Consider the following 19,715-nt stretch of genomic DNA (forward strand, 5'->3'; position numbering starts at 1 on the left):
GTGCTCTACCATGTACTTTACACCTGTACCTAAAGCATAAGATGCTATTCTTGCTCCTCTCTACATCACTTTACTCCCTCTGTGCCTCCCGCCTCTTAACACGAAACTTCAAAAACACAAGTTTATTAATGGGGCCTTCCTTTACCTGTCACTCGCACCACCATGTCATGCAATTTTATGATATAAAACACAAAGCAACTGGAACATGTATTGTTTTTAAAATGTTAACCCTTTGTTTCATCAGTGTCTGTCATGAGAGGATCGTTCATACATATATGATTGACAATAAAATACATAACAATCTTCAAGAGCAGTTTATTGCGACATAGCAAGTGTTTACAAAAGAGTGATGTAATGTCAGAGTAACAGCACTTTCAAATAATGGGCTGGTATAGTTTCATAATGTGACAATGTTAAAAACAAACAGTATATAATGCATCATTTGGTGACCTTGTCTCTACAAGATACTTTACAATACATGGCATTTTAAATCGATAACTTGTAAAAGTGGCAATATATAAACGGATCACATTAAAAGTTAGAAAAAATGTTATTATTACTGTTCTAGAAATTCTCTCTATATATACTTTTACACACATGGATATCAACCTGTTTCATGCACGAGTGAGGCCCGTGGGTTTAAAACCGTTCTGGCACAGAAATGAAAAAACACTTTTGGTTTCATTGGTAAAGATATTGTATAATTGCACGACAAAGTTGAGCTCACTATATCAAATCAACAGAAAAGATTTTTTTTTCAGCACCAGCACTGGATGTGTGAATTACAAGATACACTTACAAAAGTTTTCATCTAAGTAACTCAGGTATCATAATGGCACCGGTATCTAAAAGTTTTAAGTGCTACCCCGCCCCACACACATATTTAACCCCTCGCACTGATTACTCTGTTATTCCTTAATAGTGATTCTGTCAAATTTACTGTTTCCTCTGCTCTGAAATTGACTTTACAATCAGCGAGGCCAAAGGTTTGGTGACACGTGTGGCTGCAGCACATGCCGATGTGTTGAGGGCCAGAACGAGATGATTCGCACAAACCCTTCTGAATTACTCCAAATATGAAATGCTGTGTGATCTCTTAAGCTGATTTAACCCTTTAATCCTCTATATATTACAAATACATACTGTACAATATCAAAAATGTTTGAAACTAGAAAAATAAAAACTGGCAGAGCTACCATGAACTGATGATCTTTTAAAAAGTAATACAAAAAAAAACAAAACACATTTTAGGGAACACACTAATTGTTAGAGCGAGTGTTAGTGGCCCCAAAGTTTCCTCGAACCTCTTGATTTTTAAACTTATCTGTGAAATACAGAAGTAGATTTATCATCAAAATAATGTTAACTCAAGGTCCTCTTACTAGCTTTCAACCAAACGAACCAAAGACCACCCATACTTTGTCATGTGCTGACAACTGAGCTTTGGAAAAAGCTGTAGTGGTTTTTTTGTAAGCCGACCTGGTTAGCGTAGCGCTGGTTCCCTCACCAACAAGAAAAAGCTAATGTTAGTCTAAAAACAAACTATACCACAGTCACGTGACTGGTGTTACCACCACAACAAGGATGTAAAGCCGTGTTCGGCAATGACCTCTGTAGCCTCATGTAGCCACTTGTTAGTAACTGCCTTTTTTAAGATATGTAAAAGCTTCAAAATTCACAAGTGGGACATTTACTGACACATTCTATGTCATAGAACAAAGCAGGAACATTTCTTAATGGTTCCTACAGTTAAAGGGAAGTTAGATTTAAGAGTTTTCAAGACTTTTTAATGACACTCAGAATAAAATTTAAGACCAATTTAAGACAACATGGCTTGACATCAATTACTTAGTGTTATGGATAATTTGGCCCAAATGTTTGGGGCGATTTTGTGTTTCTCGCTCTGCGTGTAAGCTTTCCATTTCCTGAATTCCCATCATACTAACTTTCAAAAACTTTTTGCGTAAAATACACTGAGCTATGTACGCATTGTGTTGTACAGGTTTCAATCATGCCACAATATCTTGGTAAACTTTTCGTTGAATTTGCACTTCCCCATGTCACTTGGCTATCCTGATCAGCATGACGTTATTGCGAGAGGCACTCTGTAAAGATGTGATCAATTATTTGTGACATTTTACATACTATGCCAAACAAAAAAATCCTGCCTCCCACATCTAAAAATCTTTAAGACTTTTGATAGATTGATTTAAGACACTTACATAAATTTAGGCCTTATTTTTTGATTAATAATTCAATGCTTTTGAGACTTTTTAAGGATTCACAGAACATCTACTTAAGCTTGTGTTAAACACAGACATTAATCCGCGCATCATACCAAAAACCCATTAAAAAAAGCCATCAACTTCAAGACGAGGGAACCTGAAGTGCTAAAATGCTAACTCATTTCCAAGTATTAGGACTCATTCCTGCAGCACTCGAAAAGGACCTTGAGTTAAGTAACAGAAGCTACCAGGATATAACTCCAGCTCTATGAGTATGCTCATAACAAGTTCAGCAGTGAGCTGGAGAAAGCATTAAACTTTGGAGTTTCCATGACAAAATCTCAGAGTATCTTATACCCCAAAAATGTCAAATATATTCGTTTACAGAAGATTCAGGTTACTTCCAGTTGAACTGAGCAAATACTGTGGTTGAGGATCAACTGAGTTAATCTGAAATTAAAATCTAATGTAAATTTGTAGTAAAATAAATGCAAAATACAATTTAAAAAAAAAACATAAAAAGGGCTCCAGTGGAAAAAAAGTTGTGCTTTCGTTTGATGAACTGGAAGGTATAAAAACAGTTATTGATGGAGCCATTTCTGCGAAAATCAATGAGATAAAAATACATTTACAGTTAAGAACTTGTGCGGCCGAGTTTGAAGCCACCGAGGGTTCTGATGTGCAGTTTCCAAATAAACAAAACAGTCAGTTATTAATGGTACATGTTGTGGACCTCGACTGCTTGAAACAGACTCGCTCTTCTCTACAAACATCCTACACAGAGTACAGCACTCCGAAATATAACATCTCCAACAAAGGCCTTTTCTCATACACTTAGCTGCCATGACGGTGGTAGGCCTGGTGGATTACATGAATACACACATACATTGTCTCCTATTATACATCGATGTATGTTACAAATATGCAAAGTCGGTTTTATACAAGCCATAAGAACATTTTTCATATCAAATAAACAGAAATACATGGTGGTCTACACATGCTGTAGAGTCTATGTACAGGAATATAAAAAAATAAACACACAAATACGCACATGTATCTTCTCAAAAACCACGCACAGTCCCACAAAAGTGATCTCTTTTCAACAGAACGCACGTCGTCATGGATTATTAGTGTTAAACTCATGTAGTTGTAGCCTATATCACAAAGAATCTGCTACACATTTAAAAATGGCTCACACATTGTCGTAATCCATATTTTACCTCCGTTGAAAAGACTTTGCAAAACAGACAATATTATTATTGAACACTTAAAAATAACATGTAATGGGAAAATGATAACTTTGATCATGGTGGTCTTGTTCTCTTTTTTTTTGGACTACAAACGTTTACAGTGGCACAATGAGATGATCTGTGACCTCGAATTTATCGCTAGCTGGGTTTGGAAAACATCTAAGTCTCTGGTGTTAAATTAGCTCAATAAATGTACATTTTTGTACAACCTGGAACTTCTTTTTAACTCACACATCACACTGATCTCTTATGAACCAATATTTTACCCACTCATAACTGGTGACACAGTGAGCCCAATTATCCAACCCAAGAACTAATCTGAATGAGCTCTGCTTTGAAAAACTACCTGTCTACAGAACTAAGTCAAAGCTGGACCACTAAGAAGTTCTGCAAAGTTTTTTGTCTTTTCTTCTTTTCTTTTTTTAGCCCTGTTTCCACTGTGAGAAGTTGTGGATGGTACCAATGGAACCGTTCCGTACCGTCCCCATGTTTGGTCCCCCCTCTGTTGGGGTACCTAGAACACAGATCTGGTACTAAAAGGTAGAGCTGTGAACACTGCAGTCTGATTGGTCAGTAGAGGACGGTCACTCTGCTCAGGGCTGAGTTGTGTCTGGTTTTGAGGCTCATGTAACCACTGTTCATACTGTGGAGAGTTTTATTAGTAAACTGTAACTATAAAATGAAAGGATGTTTTGCTGCCTCTCACAGCAGCTGGAGTCTGAGAAAAAATAACTTCATTCACTGGGCCGACTGCCGGCAACTTTTAAGGTGGAACGTTAACTTGTACTGTCACTCAATGCATAAGCTGATGATGAGAATCCATCAGCACACCTTAAATTTCACTGTGACAACTTAGACTATTCCCTTAGTTTCAGTGTCTCTCTTGGATGGCACAGACTTTTAGTAATAAGTGGATCTTCAAGCGTTTATATATATTAATTCCGACCAGGTTATGTGAACTGCATATATTCTAATCCTCACTTGGAGAAAAAAAATCATTGTGGAGCGTCGTTCCTGTGGGCTCCAGCAACACTAAACCCCTGCACTTGCCGGAACAGGACTAAATCCACAAACCCACTATATAAATATCCCATGGAGAGAGACTCTCACTGCAGCCTGTTTTACATCCCCACCCACATTTAAGGGTACTGTTTGCGGTGGAATCACTAGGGTCTAGGTACCATGTCTGAAGGGTTACTGTTGGTTCCAAAGGTACCATACCGAAAGCGTTTGGTGGAAACGAGGCTTTATACACAACCAGGTTAGGTGATCATTTCACTTCCAAATAATGTGATGTCGATAACACGGCCCTTTGCGTTGCTGCCCCACTGGACTTTGGCTAGTGTGTAAAATGTTTGCATAACTAATAGAAATGTTGGCCAAAACTATAAGGATGTGACCGCAGGTTGTAAAAACAATAATCTTTCTTTTAAACTGTGCTTCAGCTTGCTAATGATCTCATTTTAACAACATCTCTTGTGCAGGAGACTAACTTAAAAACAATCTACTGTCTGCTTACACACACAGCTCCACTTCCTAAAAGATCGGCAGTTGGAAGCATCTTTAAAAACCCTTAAAAAATGACATGTTTGTGCCCAATCAGTTGTAGAGTCCGCTATACAAGAAGCCATATATTTGAAAAGTTGGTTCACATCATGTGGATCAAGTAGAGATTCATAATTCATTCAAAGCCTTTAACTGCAACTGACTGAGCTTGTCTGATATGGAAGTGTCCCAATCTTAAGTCCACAAATGTTTTTAGGATAAAGTATGTTCTGAACATACTTTCAATGCAATAAATAGACTTCATAATCACTGCATTTTTTTACAAGCTGGGTCTTGTTGTCATAATTTTGGCCACTCACCACCGTCAAAGTAAAGTTTCACCACTGCAACAGGACATATTCATCCATGAATAACTGGAAGCTGTCCATGAAATCACATACAAGGACGCCTTAATCATAACTGCAGGTAACCATAGCAACAGTGGCTTCAAGAACAACTTGTTGGGCATTATTGCTTACCCAAATGCTTGACTGGAGTCCAACAAGGCCAATTAATTACATGCTTCAGACTGATTTTCAACACCTTAAAAACAACACTTGAGGTCTGAGCAGAGCTGACAAAAGTTTGTACCCCAGTAAAAACAGTATGAACCATTTGCATCAGAAGGTTGTGCACCATTTTGTTTGTTGTACTCTGGCTAGGACAACAAACAGAGGCCATGTAGATGGTTGATAGAACCTCAGGGAGAACAGCATTTCCTCAGCCTCATTGCAGTCTGTGGTCAAACATTTTCCAGTGAAGCATCCCTACAATGACCGTGATGAGTACAGCATTACACTAACTTATTTGGGTATAAGCCAAATCTACGACAATAAGACGCAGGCTCGGGATCGCAGCTTCTGTTTTAGACTTAAAGTTTCAGTTGGCACTTGTCTAACATCAGACCTGGATGACAGTACGCACGGGTTTTAATGTTCTGATACGGGAAAGGTTTAGTGTGTTTTAAATTCATTGTTACTGAAGATAACGTAGTGTAAGCAGAACTGGATTAGGCTGAACCAGCTGTGTGCAAACTGGAAGGCCAGGCAGGCTGAAACAGTCTGAGTATTTGAAGAGAACTGAAATGCTACTTGGCCCAGCTCGCTGTTCAGGACACAGCTACTCAGATTTATGGCAGTAAAGGTCTTTAAGGGCTTTCAGTTCTTCGATTAGCGTCTTGTTTTGGTTCTCCAGGACGGCGACTCGGTTCTCCAGACACTTAACATACTCCTTCTTCTTCCTGCGACATTCGCGAGCTGCCTCTCTGTAGGAGGGATAACACACAGTTTGTCTCGCTTATTCAATTTGGGGGGATTTGGGGCCACTAGTGTGACAATTTTAATAAATAAAAACCCTCGTTAAAACCCAGGCTGGCCTGTTATACTGTACATTGAGACATATTTCTGTCGTTAACCTTCTGAAGCAGCAGCAAAGCCACTATTGAGACCAAACGTACAAAGACACAAAATCCGTTGGTGTTCTTACCTGTTCTTCATGAGGCGGACTTCCCGTTTGCGGGTGACCTCCTCAGTAGCGCCCTGGGTGGGGAGGGCAGGGGATGAGGCCATGACCACCCCTGGGGCGATGGTGCTGGCGGGGGCTGCTCGGATCTGATAAGCCTGGACGTCACCGGAGGCGGCTGAAAGGTGGATGTTACATTTTATTTCTTGGTGGAGAGAGATCCACTTTGACTCGGAGAATCAATCAAGTTCACACGTTTGTTTGGCTGATTGAGAACAGTGACTTTTTTTTTTTTTGCTGCCAACATCTGAAAATGACCATGGATCTAGGTGCTGAATATCAGATACCACTTGCTTCTGTACACACCAGTTCATTAACACAGCTCGCTCTTACCTTGCACCACCACCTGGTTACTGGGAACCAGTATCTGCTGGCCGTCACTGGTCTGTGCGTACTGGAGTATGGTGGCTCCGGGCTGGGCGGTGGCTGCTGCATTTGTCATGGTCAGAGTCTGAAGGCCCTGGACTCCATCTGTACCATTGTTAGCCAGCTGAATGGCCCCACCCTGTGTGATTGCAACTGTGTGTTTGGGGAGAGGGAACAAATGAGAGAATTACTCACACCTAAGAAAAGGAAAATGACACAGTAGCCAAGAAATAATCTGATATATTGATCTATTTTTATTCTCTTTTTATTATCACTCTTTCACTGCTTTTATTCTTTTCATTAATATTTGCTTATTATCACTGTTGTCTTGCTCTTGTTTGGCCTTACTGTTCGACTTTCTGTTGTTATATTGTCTTTTGAGTATCCTGCGCCTGCTTAGTCTGCCTAAGCATTTTGTAAAGCCTGTTTTTATTTTTCTCTGACAAACTTTCAAGGATTTCAAGGACCTGTGGGAACCCCTACAATGCGATAATCATTTTATCCTATAAGCCATTTGTGTGAATTTTTGTCATAATTAGTGTATGAATTCTTGAGATATGGCCAAAAAACATGTCTTGTGAGGTCACAGTGACTTTGACCTTTGACCACCAAATTCGAATTAGTACATCCTTGTAGGGGTGACCCTAAATAGTTGATGATTTGATTCGGAGAAGTCTGATTCGACTGCCAGTCTCGCCGTCGCAAAATGTGGTTATGAAACAAGACCGTACCATTCTGACTATATGGGGGTGCTCACTGCTGCTGAACATCTTGATTTGACATAGAATGTATTTGTTTTCTAGTCATTCATGATATATAGCCTATTTTGATACAAACATCAGCCTAATTTCTGTTAATAAAAAACTGAAAATGACGCGTGCGTTTAATCAGTAGGCATAATCATTACTACGAATGATAAAATCACCCAGTTGCTCGATCCAAATAAGCTGAGGTGAGTGAGTGCGCTGCAGGACCATCAGAGCAGCATCGAGGCCTACGGTGATTTACGGTGGCGGAGTGCATAAACAAACACTTTGGAGGAGGTATGTGCTCTCAAATCAGATTTTTTGAAGGATTATTCATTTACCTGAAGTGTCTTGAAAGGAATTTCACCGCTGATTGTTTTCTTGATAGACTCTGATTTTTTATTTTGTCCAACGTGGCCAAACAATTGAGAGCAGTGACGTACGGTCCGTGTGGATGAACTTCTTTGAATCTGAGTTGATTAATGAAGTAACTTTAAGTCAGAAAGAAGGAAAACTGTTTTTAAACCTTTTGACGATGTTCATCATCTAGAGCATCATACCGTGATGAAGTGAAAGGAATAAAGATAAAGATAAAATGATAACCCTTTTACTTTTATTATTATCTTATTATGCCAACTGAAGAATTAAATTTGTTTATTTGGGTGTTTTAGCTCTTTTCTCTAGAGCGGAAACTGACGCAAATGAGCTCGTTAATCAATGAAGGGGAAAACAACGTGATTCCACGATTAGTCGGCGAAAGGAAAAATCTGTCAAATCAGATTCGACTATGAAAATTCTTAGTTGGGGACACCCCTACATCCTTGAGTCCAAGTTGACGTTTGTGCCAAATTTCAGGAAATTCCCAAGAGGCCTTCTTGAGATATTCATAAGAATGAGACAGATGCAGGGTCACAGTGACCTTGATCTTTGACCATTAAAATCTAATCAGTTTATTTTTGAGTCCAATTGGACGTTTGTGCCAAATTTAAGGATATTTGAGATGTTCTTGAGATATCACATTCATGAGAATGCGACTGACAGGCAAGACGGATGGACAATCTGAAATCATAATGCCTCCAGCCACAGCTATTGTTGGTGCAGAGGTATAAAAAACAGATCTATAAAATCCAAACAACCCTTAATAGTGACACACGCTGTGAAGTTTGAACAGGGTGTGATGGGTGGAGTTCACCACCCAAACTATGATCTTTGAATCACATCAACCTGCAGCCTCAGACTCAGCTCCACCAACCCTCCATCACCTACTGTATTGGCCGCTGCTGGTCTGGTAGATGGGCGTGGGCACAGTCACTGTGGTGATCGAAGGTGTGGCAGCTGCAGCAGCGGCAGATGAATCCTCCTCAGCCTTTTCCTCCTCGATACGAGGGACAGCAGGTGCGTCGGACGAGAGATCATTCAGGATTTTCCTGTTGGAACAAAGAACTGTATGAGTCACTCAAAACATGTTGTCCATGTGATGTCCTGTGCTGTATTATAGGCAGCTGGACTTGCTTGAGTTTCTTGGAGATGTTTCACCTCAGGCATCTTAACGACTCTGAAACCCAGAGCTCACATGTGACCTCAAGTACTCTGTAAGGGATCATATGCACAAAGGGTTTAAAGCCTGCTACCCTGCACCAGACATTAGAGCTCAGGAAGCCTCTTTGACGAGAGGTGAAACGTTGTTAAGAAACTCAAGCAAGTCCAATTGCCTACGATATAGTACTTAGGACACCCAATGTTTTGTGTTGTAGTTTGTGCTATTAATGCAGGGGAACACCCTTTAAAAATACAAATGTAGCCAAAAAATACCAAATTTTCAGTGTTTGATTTAGTTATGAAATATCCTGATCATCTTGGTGATCTCCTCAAAGTTTTGCACTGACCTGTATGAGGGGCGTCGTGACAGAATCTCTCTGCGCTTCTGGGAGTCAGTCACACTGTCCACTGACTCCTGTGAATCCTCACTCTCTGCTATGGTGGAGATCTGGAACAAACAAACAAACCCATAAAGAAGACAGAAAAACACTGCATATGTTCTTCATATTGTGGCTATGAAACATCTAAAACTAGAATTTCACACGTGTTTCACCTGTACAGCCTGGACCTGTGGGGACTGGATAACAGATGGCTGTGCAGCCTGGATCACACCGTGGACCTGAACCGTCTGTCCGTTGGGAAGCTGTACGAGTGTTACTGTGGGACCTGTTGCTGAGGCATGGCCTGTTGTCATGGTTACCTGAAATCAGAGGTGATTCATGTACACTTGAACTATTTTGTTTTTGGCACATTTGTGGCATTCAAAAAATTTTTTTTTTCAAAATGGTTGGAGCCTCACAGCTAAACACTACTTTCCCAACACCTAATGGCGCTGACGTCCTCTGTTACCTGTGCCAGAGTAGCGATCTGTGCCTGGGCGATCTGATGGGTCTCCGCCTCAGTCACAGCAGCCTCCACTCCCTGCTGAACCTCCACTGACTCCATCTTCATCGGCTAAGCTGAGGATGAAGATTAAAGAGAAGATGTTAACACTGACCTTCACAGCAGCCGCATCATCTGAAGTATCTGATTCACAGATGGTGTGTGTGCTGCAAAGACAGCAAACAATACAAACTGAAAAAACACACAAGTAGATTCTGTGTGCTGATAGTTTTATTATTTCTTGTTGATGACAAGATTTCACTAAAGTCAAAAGGTCCAAAAAAGGCAGAGAGATCATTTTATAACTCTCTGCGACTGATAAAGAGCCGACTGGGCTCCAAAAGCTGAACGTTATCCAAAATGTAATCAGGTGAAACAAAGGCAGCATTATTTCAACAGTGTCGCAAGTCATTTTGAAGCTGAAATACAAAACAACAATGAGGCATTCAGAGGGACAGCTTAGGTTTCTCTTGTTTACATACTAATGCCACCATGACCAACAACAACCAACATGAAGCCAGACGGTGACAAGAAGACTGGCTCCTCTGTGACATCACATGACCCTTCCTCCTGTGATAGACACTTTTTAAACCAAGTGGTGTGAATGACCTTTTTAATGGCCAGCCATAATTATTAACAAGAATACACTGAATGCATCACTTTCATTGAGGGTCAGGGTGTGGTAAATTAAAATTTAAATCTGAATTTAAGACTTTTTAAGGCCTTATATTAAGAAAACTTTACTTCAGGCCCTGTAGACACCCTATTATTCTTATTCTATTAATGTATATATTGTAGCATTATACATATTTTATATTTCTCATTGTAGCACTAGTTTATACAGTGTAATGTAGAACAATGCACATATTTGTATATTTTTTACACGCTTTGTCTCAGCACAGTGACAATATATATTTTACTTTTACTATCTTAAGTACTGTTATCAAACACCATCATATAATGCACATTTTGTTTCGGATGCACATTTGTATTTCTATTTTATTTTATTTAATTGCTTTATATTTATATACTTCTATCTCATACTCTTATACTTATTTCTTATAATTCTCTATTCTGTACATCATTGACTGTAATGAATCAAAATTTCCGCTTGGTGATCAATTATTCATATAATAATAATTATAATTATTAATATCAAGTATGTCTGATCCTGATTTACACACTTATAGTTTCAGCACAGCGACGATATATATATATTTATTTTTAATATCTTAAGTACTAGTGTTATAATGCACATTTTTATTATATTGCTTTATATTTAAATACTTCTATTGCATACTCTTTTTCTTACTTCTTATAATTCTCTATTCTTTACATCTGAGCGACAGTAACGAATCACAATTTCCCCTTGGGAATCAATAACATATATCTGATTCTGATTTTATAACTTTACATCACACCACAATGTCCCCTTGCTTGAGACAGTATTGCACCAGTATTAATTCAAATACAACTCTGTTTGCATTGTAATGTTTAGTCTAATCTAGTTTTAGATACTTCTATTTATTTTTATTGTGTGAATCTGTAATTATTTTTTGTCATTGATCTGCTTCAACACTCCAATTTCCCCACGTAGGATTAGTAAGGGTTTATCTTACATTATCTTAAAGTACAAGTACCTCATAAGTAAATGAATAAATGTATTTAGTTGTCTCAGCCTCTGGGATTCAAACTAAACACCAAACAGTATAAACTTATGAACAAACTCTGCACCAATCTAACTGCACATTTATTATCAGTGTAATAATCTGCAGAGGCTCTCAGGTCTGACTCCAGGCGCTACAGTGAGTGTTGATCTGGGGACGTGTTGTTCAGTGATCTCACACTGTGCGTAGCTTCTCTCCGCTGCATGATTGGCTTTACACATTTCTCCCTCTGCTTTTCAAAAATCACTTGTGTGACAGCAGAGCCACATGGCCGGGCAACGCCCCCTCAACGCACACACACCGGTCACATCCCGGGAGATAACCAGCCATTCAAACTTCACACACAACATGACGAGAGTTAAATCTCCAGGCCCGGAGTTTATGTTTACAACGTGCATGTGAACGCGACGGCCTGCATATGGCCCATATCTACCAGGAAAATTAATATAATAATAACAATAAGATAATAATTGACAAGGTGAGCAGATGTTGAATCAGAAATAATCCACATAAGATCGCAAAGATTAAATAAATGGAGCAAGCAGCAGGAATAAATAGACATATCGTGAATGGTGGGTTCAATGCGCTGTTTACGGGAAAACAGCGCAAATCTGTGCGCATAAATGTATAAAGGTTACAGCACCATCTGACATTTGGGTGTATTAACAAGGCTAAAGTCCTGTCAGGGTTCCTGGTGTGTTCACACACACACTGTCCCTCCTGGTTCACTGTCAAAGGCGCGTATTAGCCCCGTTTCTGCCCCAAACAGCCGCAGCCTCCCCTCCCTCCATCCTGCTACAAACACACCGCGGCGCCATGATCTCTTTGTTTCCTTCGGGCCGAACCCGACCAGACCGACACTTTCTAACGGCCGCGTCCCGCCTCCCTGAGACCCGGACACTGCTCCGTCCTTACCGATACAGACTCCCTTCGTCACTCCCGGGCCTCCGGAGCTCCACTTTTATTCTGGCCGACACGTAAGAGCCCGCGTCAGGCTACACCTCCGCCGCGTCACCGGGAACAACAACACGGAGATTGGAGAAGGACGAGAAAGCAGATGGCGACACTGGCCGGAAATGGCCGACGTGCGGACGGAGAAAGGCGGAAAGTGCCGAAGAGTGGCGGAACATAACGACACCCTCCTGCCTCGTAAAGCGTTTGGCTAAACGACAACATTTTTTTTTTTTTATAATAAGCAGTTTAATAATTATGTAACAAGAAAACCAATAATCTGTTGGATAAACACGACGGCCATTAAAGCTGCACCTGCCATAGCCTATTATTAACTACAACTTAAAGGGTCATTGAGTTCACCTGAATCTAATAACCTGTATTTTTATTTAAATATGGAAAATAGTTTTGGTTTGAGTACAGATATACACAGTATGGACAATTTTAATGAGGGGATGTAACAAAGAAAATGTACTTAAATACTGTACTCATTTATTTATTTATTTATTTATTTATTGAATTAATAATACTTTAAGTAAGTATAGTTTTGAGGTACTTGTACTTTACTTGAGTAGGCTATTTTCATAGGCATGTCCAAAGTCTGGCCTGGGGTAGTGGCATAAGGTAGTTACGATGGGCCCAGTCCATGCTATTGTGCACATACCATCTCCTCACATGACACTGGATAACATCAACATACATATTAACCAGCTATCATCATTTCATATCTTTATATAACAAAAAATATCTAAGAAATTATTAATCTAATTTAACAATTTTAATAGCTGATATATAATTAAAGAATATTTGATTTACATAATAGTTGATTTATTGTTGCAGAATAAGCATATCATTTTGTTACAGATGTGACTGACTATTTTACAAAGAAAGAAAAAACAAACTGCGCAACTGCACTGCCTTCAATGACTATACTTACACCTGGGGGCAAATTGTGGCCCGCAGGCCAATTTTAAACGGTCCTCTGGTCGTTGTTCAAAATAAACTATATGTAACATTGTTTGTTAATCAATCAAGATCGCTTACACTTTTTTCACTCACCTCACGATGGCAAGACTAACATACAGTTTGTAGACATGCACCAACCAGGAACTACCCACGCGGAATTAATGTGTTTTCATAAACAGACAGCAAACTGCAAACGAACGGCCACCTAATGGCAGACATTTTCCACTCCACTGTAAACCCCAATCCATCCATGACGCAAAATTTTATTGCAAAGTCACAAATGCCCCAGATTCTCAAAATGACTTAAAAACTTTATGTTCACTTGACACAACCTACTCATCCCTTGTGGTCTGGACATATCTTTTCTATATGAAGTCAACTGTTTTAGGATTTTGAGTTAATCTGACTAAAAATCATAAAGCCGATTTCGCCTAATTAGTTTAAGACCAATGAACAATACTACCATTGTGCACTTAACATATTGTGGTGTGTTGGGGCTAAATGGGTGGAGTTTCCCAGCATGCCATGAGACAATGTGTTCACAGCCACTTACATTACCCATTACACATTGATTAATTGATTTCTGTATTTCAAAATGGTTCTAATGGTCACACTTATTGTTGTGGTAAAAGAGATTTTACACCATGAGTTAGGTCATATACACAGTTAGTGACATCCCATCTGTGTGGCCAATAAGGTAATAACATAGAATTGTATTAAGGAGAAATGTGAAGGACTTCCCAGTTCAGACTTAATCTTATGCCTGTCATTCTTGCAATAAAGACACCAGAGTTCACCACAATAATCTTTATAAAACAATAAAATGTAAAATAGCAGTAGTATAATGTGTACTTGAAGTTTCTATGACATATAATTTTAATGTGCATACAAGAACACCATAAAGTTATGTTAAAATGACATAAAATTCCTGCAAGGCAATGATCACGTGCTACATTTATTTTATGTCTGGAACTCTCAAAACTTTTATGTCACCGTACTGTACTAAACTAAAAGTTTTGAGTGCAAGCTGTTTCCAGAAAAATGTAAGTTGAGTGAGTGAACTGGGGTTGTCAGTGTAGATAACAGAAATGGCCACAACAAAGAAGTGTCAAATTGACTGCAAGGGCTGCTGCCTTCATGAGAGGTGTGAAGTGTGAATACTTTTTCACTGAAAGATGAAACAGTTCAATTCAATTCAATTCAATTTTATTTATAAAGCCCAATATCACAAATCACAATTTGCCTCACAGGGCTTTACAGCATACGACATCCCTCTGTCCTTAAGACCCTCACAGCGGATAAGGAAAAACTCCCCCAAAAAAAACCCTTTAACGGGGAAAAAAAAAACGGTAGAAACCTCAGGAAGAGCAAATGAGGAGGGATCCCTCTTCCAGGACGGACAGATGTGCAATAGATGTCGTACAGAACAGATCAACATGATAAATTAACAGTAATCCATATGACACAGAGAGAGAGAGAGAGAGAGAGAGAGAGAGAGAGAGAGAGATGCAGGTAATGACAGTAGCTTACAACAACATTAATGAAAGTAATAATATTATAGTTATAGTTCTGGTTACTGCGGTACAATATGTTGAAAGTATGTATTAATACCTGGCAGTATACATGTGTGACAATAATCATATGTGTATAATAACAGAAGAAGTATGACTAATGACTAGACAGTTGCGTTTGTCTTGTTTGTATGAGATTTTTTTAATAACTTGTATTACGTGAGAAGAAGCTGGCTGCAAGTATTTTCACATTATCTAATCTGACTCCCATTCATAAAAGTTTGGACACTCCTGGGCTTGAAGCAGGGTCCATCCTTGAGAGGTTGCCGGTCTATCATTCTCATTCACACATGAATTTAGTCCTCAGTAAAGCCTAGGATCACCCTCTCGCTGTGAGGGGACAGTGGCAACCACTGTGCCACCATCTGGCTTACATACATCACTGTGACATTACCTAAGAAAAAAAAAATCAATATACTAATGCTACTCACTAGTCATCCAAACCCCTCCATATGCATACTTTGACATTTTGACATGTCAACGTAGGAAAAGCACAGGTTTAGATTGTACTGTAGCCTCAACAAGTCAAAATGTTTACAATAGAAAGAGGTCTATTTTGGAGAAAGCATTCTCACTGTAACCACCAGAGGGAAGCATGAGACCATTAATGCACACAGCAGCTGAGCTCTGCAGGTATACGGGAATACATACCTCACATAAAATACATATAGATAGTCTTGAGGTTTTGAAGATAATAAATCTATAAATAATAAATAGAAAATAACAGGATTTTGTCCTCATGCTTCATTGTGATAATGACGTGATTTATTTGACCAAATTACCACCTCCAACCCGAGGCTCAAACCATACTTTTTGCTACCTAATCCTGGGATAGAGTTTTGAGCACCATTATGCCTCAGGATGGGATGCATAATTAAATCTTGGTACCAGATTCTCCACCACTCACCTGAGAATGATAAAAATACATCCCTTACATTTATACTAGTGACAGCATTACCACATCTTTAAACACAGTAATCTGGCTCTCCTTATTTCTGATCCAAATGTTCAGGAAGTTTTTAATGGGAACCAAATTATCCAAAAAGGTCTCCTCCCCAAAACAAACCTACTAAAACTGGTAAAAACACTGAATAAAGCAGCTTCATGTCACCAAATCAATGTTTTTCTGATGCTCTCATCACAGAGGAGCTGCGGTGGCTGACGTGAAAACAAGAATGGCTCTAACTAGAGCCAGTGTTTGGTTTGTCCATTCTGGGCTACTGTAGAAACATAGTGGTGCAATGTGGCAATCTCCATGTAAAGGGACCTGCTTCCTATATGGATATACACTCACCGGCCCCTTCATTAGGTACACCTGTTCAACTGGTCCTTAACACAAATAGCTAATCAGTCAATCACATGGCAGCAGCTCAGTGCATTTAGGCATGTAGACATGGTCAAGACGACCTGCTGAAGTTCAAACTGAGCATCAGAATGAGGAAGAAAGGTGATTTAAGTGACTCTGAACTTGGCATGGTTGTTGGTGCCACAAACTGCTGATCTACTGGGATTTTCACACACAACCATCTCTAGGGTTTACAGAGGATGGTCTGAAAAAGAGAAAATATCCAGTGAGAAAATGCCTTGTTGGTGCCAGAGGTCAGAGGAGAATGGCCAGACTGGTTCAAGATGATAGAAAGGCAACAGGAACTCAAATAACCACTGGTTACAACCAAGGTCTGCAGAAGACCATCTCTGAACCAACAACACGTCCAACCTTGAAGCAGATGGGCTACAGCAGCAGAAGACCACACCAGGTGCCACTCCTGTCAGCTAACAACAGGAAACTGAGGCTACAGTTCACACAGGCTCACCAAAACTGGACAATAGAAGATTGGAAAAACGTTGCCTGGTCTGATGAGTCTGGATTTCTGCTGCAACATTCAGATGGTAGGGTCAGAATTTGGTGTAAACAACATGAAAGCATGGATCCATCCTGCCTTGTATCAACGGTTCAGGCTGCTGCTGGTGGTGTAATGGTGTGGGGGAGATTTTCTTAGTACCAACTGAGCATGGTTTAAACACCACAGCCTACCTGAGTATTGTTGCTGACCGTGTCCATCCCTTCATGACCACAGTGTACCCATCTACTGATGGCTACTTCCAGCAGGATAACGCACCATGTCACAAAGCTCACATCATCTCAAACTGGTTTCTTGAACGTGACAATGAGTTCACTGTACTCCAGTGGCCTCCACAGTCACCAGATCTCAATCCAATAGAGCACCTTTGGGACGTGGTGGAACGGGAGATTCTCATCATGGGTGTGCAGCCGACAAATCTGCAGCAAATGTGTGATGTCATCATGTCAATATGGACCAAAATCTCTGAGGAATGTTTCCGGCACCTTGTTGAATCTGTGACACCAAGAATTAAGGCCGTTCTGAGGGCAAAAGGGGTCCAACCTGGAACTATCAAGGTGTACGTAGCAAAGTGGCCAGTGAGTGTAAGCAGCTCATTCTTAGGCAACAAAAACACAACAATTCTTATTTTCAGGTGATTATACACTAAAGGAAACATACTTGCAACATTATATTCAATTTCTGCCAAAATACCTCCCTAAATACAACACACTGGCCCTTTAAGGAGCAAAAAAATTCCATTTGAACTAAAGTTTCAAGCCTGACAATAAAAGCATCACATATAATATGAGAGGACGCAAGACAGAGAGGCAGCCTGTTTTTTTTAATCTCCCCAGATGGTGTCGCTGTAGAGCTGTATAAACTCTCTGACCATGTGCTCCTCAGTCTGCCTCCCCTCCTCCTCCCCAGCGACAGGGAGAAGAGAGCTGCTGGTGTGTCATCACGCAGATATGTGGAGTTTATCAAGGCAATTCCTTTTATAATCCTCCTGATGCTCGTTGCCGGTGTTTTATCTGTTTAATAGCATTTTACTGCTACACGCCGTAAAAAACACCCTTTTTATTGTGACACCAAACACATTGTTTGGGGAATTGACCCTGCCTGGGTAATGAACAGCACTGAATTTGCAGCCAGTTATAAAAAAACCAGGAGGGGCGGAGGGCGGAGGGGGCTGAAGGGGGGAGACAATTTTGACCCAAAGAGGAGAGGAGGAATATTTTACAGGAAGGGGGAGGAAGCACGTCCCATTAGAGGTTTCAACACCGCTGATTTTTAGTTGTCTTCGGGTTTCGCAGGATTGTCGCCTATTAGTCAACATTCAGTGACAAAACAAGAGTGCCACATGTTTAATGGCACAGCTTGAGTGCCATTTTGTAATTTGCAATTTTGAATTAGTATCAGCAGTAGGAATATTGCAGTAGTACAAAGCTGAAGAAACCTACATATAAAAATAAACAAAAAGGAAGCAAATCAAAGGAAAAGCCTGAATACATGAGAGAGGAGAAACATAATGAACACAGAGGCTTTCATACGGGTCACCAGGGCTCACTGAATGTTTAAACATTATGTGAATCATATGCTATGGCCTTCACCAACTAAACACCTATGCGACATTTCGGAGCAACATGTCAGACAGTACTCTCCAGCATTAACACCAAATAAGGTAGGATCTTTCCGAAGGTGTTCATCCCTCCGGAGACTTGAAGAATCTATGCAAAGAAGCACTGATGCTGCTCTGGATGCATGTGGTGGACTAACACCTCACTAACAGCCCCTCTCCACTGCAGGAATTTAATAAAACATAACCTATCATGTAGTCATCAGAGGTTCTGCATTTGTTGCCTCTGTTCATCCAGTTCTTCAAGACTAAATACTACTTACTAGGTACTTTGAAGCCTCAAGGACAACCACACATTAATGCTTGTTGATCAAATGACAACAAGTCCTCCAAATTAATACCTCTCCAGAACCACACATATAAACATTGTCTGATCTGGTTCCACCTTGCCTTGTATCAGACAGAACTGTCAACTCTTTCCACTCCATGTCCATCTTCAATTTGACATTTCGTCCACTGATTTGGAGAGGAGGGGAATTAGATTTTCCCAAATCAGTCCTAAGAGACCAACGTAACTGATGCATAGCCATTCCAACATACTACTTTTCAGAGTGGAGCGGAGCAAAGTTAAACAATCCCTTGATAGCAGTGTTTTCTGGTCTATACCGGTCGCCATTGTTGTACTCCTTATTGGTCCCGATGCACAGCTTGACAACAGCTTGATGGCATTAGTTTTACAGCGATGGCGCTGACTGGGACTTACTGATTCATCTGGCATTGTGTTTCATGTCACAATGCCAGATGAATGAGTCAACTCAGTGGAGTGGGAAGATTCAAAGGTCTGGACCCAGGCAACTATTGGCCTTCAAGAAGTGTTAAAACTGCCATTGGGGGCACCCGGTAGCTCAGTGGGTAGAGCAGGTGCCCCATGTACAAAAAAAAAAGGCAATGTCCTTGTGGCAGCAGGCTCGATTACAGATCATGGCCCTTTGCCGCATGTCGTCCCTTCTCTTTCCCCTTTCATGCTTCTGTCTTTGCAAACTGCTATTGCAAATGTGAACCCACC

The 19,715-nt window shown here is 40.2% G+C and overlaps 1 protein-coding gene across 1 annotated transcript; it reads right to left on the reverse strand.

Moving 5' to 3' along the window:
- Positions 1 to 316: 316 nt before the first annotated feature.
- Positions 317 to 12,803, reverse strand: creb1b (cAMP responsive element binding protein 1b). The gene is made up of 8 exons (XM_049593722.1): positions 12,657 to 12,803; positions 10,042 to 10,151; positions 9,746 to 9,892; positions 9,540 to 9,640; positions 8,920 to 9,080; positions 6,875 to 7,060; positions 6,506 to 6,659; positions 317 to 6,284 (listed from the first exon to the last, which is right to left on the reverse strand). The coding sequence occupies exons 2-8, from the start codon at positions 10,141 to 10,143 to the stop codon at positions 6,140 to 6,142; spliced, it is 996 nt and encodes a 331-aa protein (XP_049449679.1). The 5' UTR covers positions 10,144 to 10,151; positions 12,657 to 12,803; the 3' UTR covers positions 317 to 6,139.
- Between the last annotated feature and the right edge of the window lie 6,912 nt (positions 12,804 to 19,715).

Source organism: Epinephelus fuscoguttatus, linkage group LG13 (assembly GCF_011397635.1).
Source record: "Epinephelus fuscoguttatus linkage group LG13, E.fuscoguttatus.final_Chr_v1".
In the NCBI taxonomy this organism is placed as follows: Eukaryota; Metazoa; Chordata; class Actinopteri; order Perciformes; family Serranidae; genus Epinephelus; species Epinephelus fuscoguttatus.

Bases quoted from the DNA above. Each gene is read 5' to 3' on its own strand.
- creb1b (XM_049593722.1), bottom strand. From the start codon at position 10,143: ATGAAGATGGAGTCAGTGGAGGTTCAGCAGGGAGTGGAGGCTGCTGTG. The intron at 9,893-10,041 runs GTAACAGAGGAC...CTCTGATTTCAG, and splicing joins AGATCGCTACTCTGGCACAG to GTAACCATGACAACAGGCCA. The intron at 9,641-9,745 runs GTGAAACACGTG...TGTTTGTTCCAG, and splicing joins CACAGGTCCAGGCTGTACAG to ATCTCCACCATAGCAGAGAG.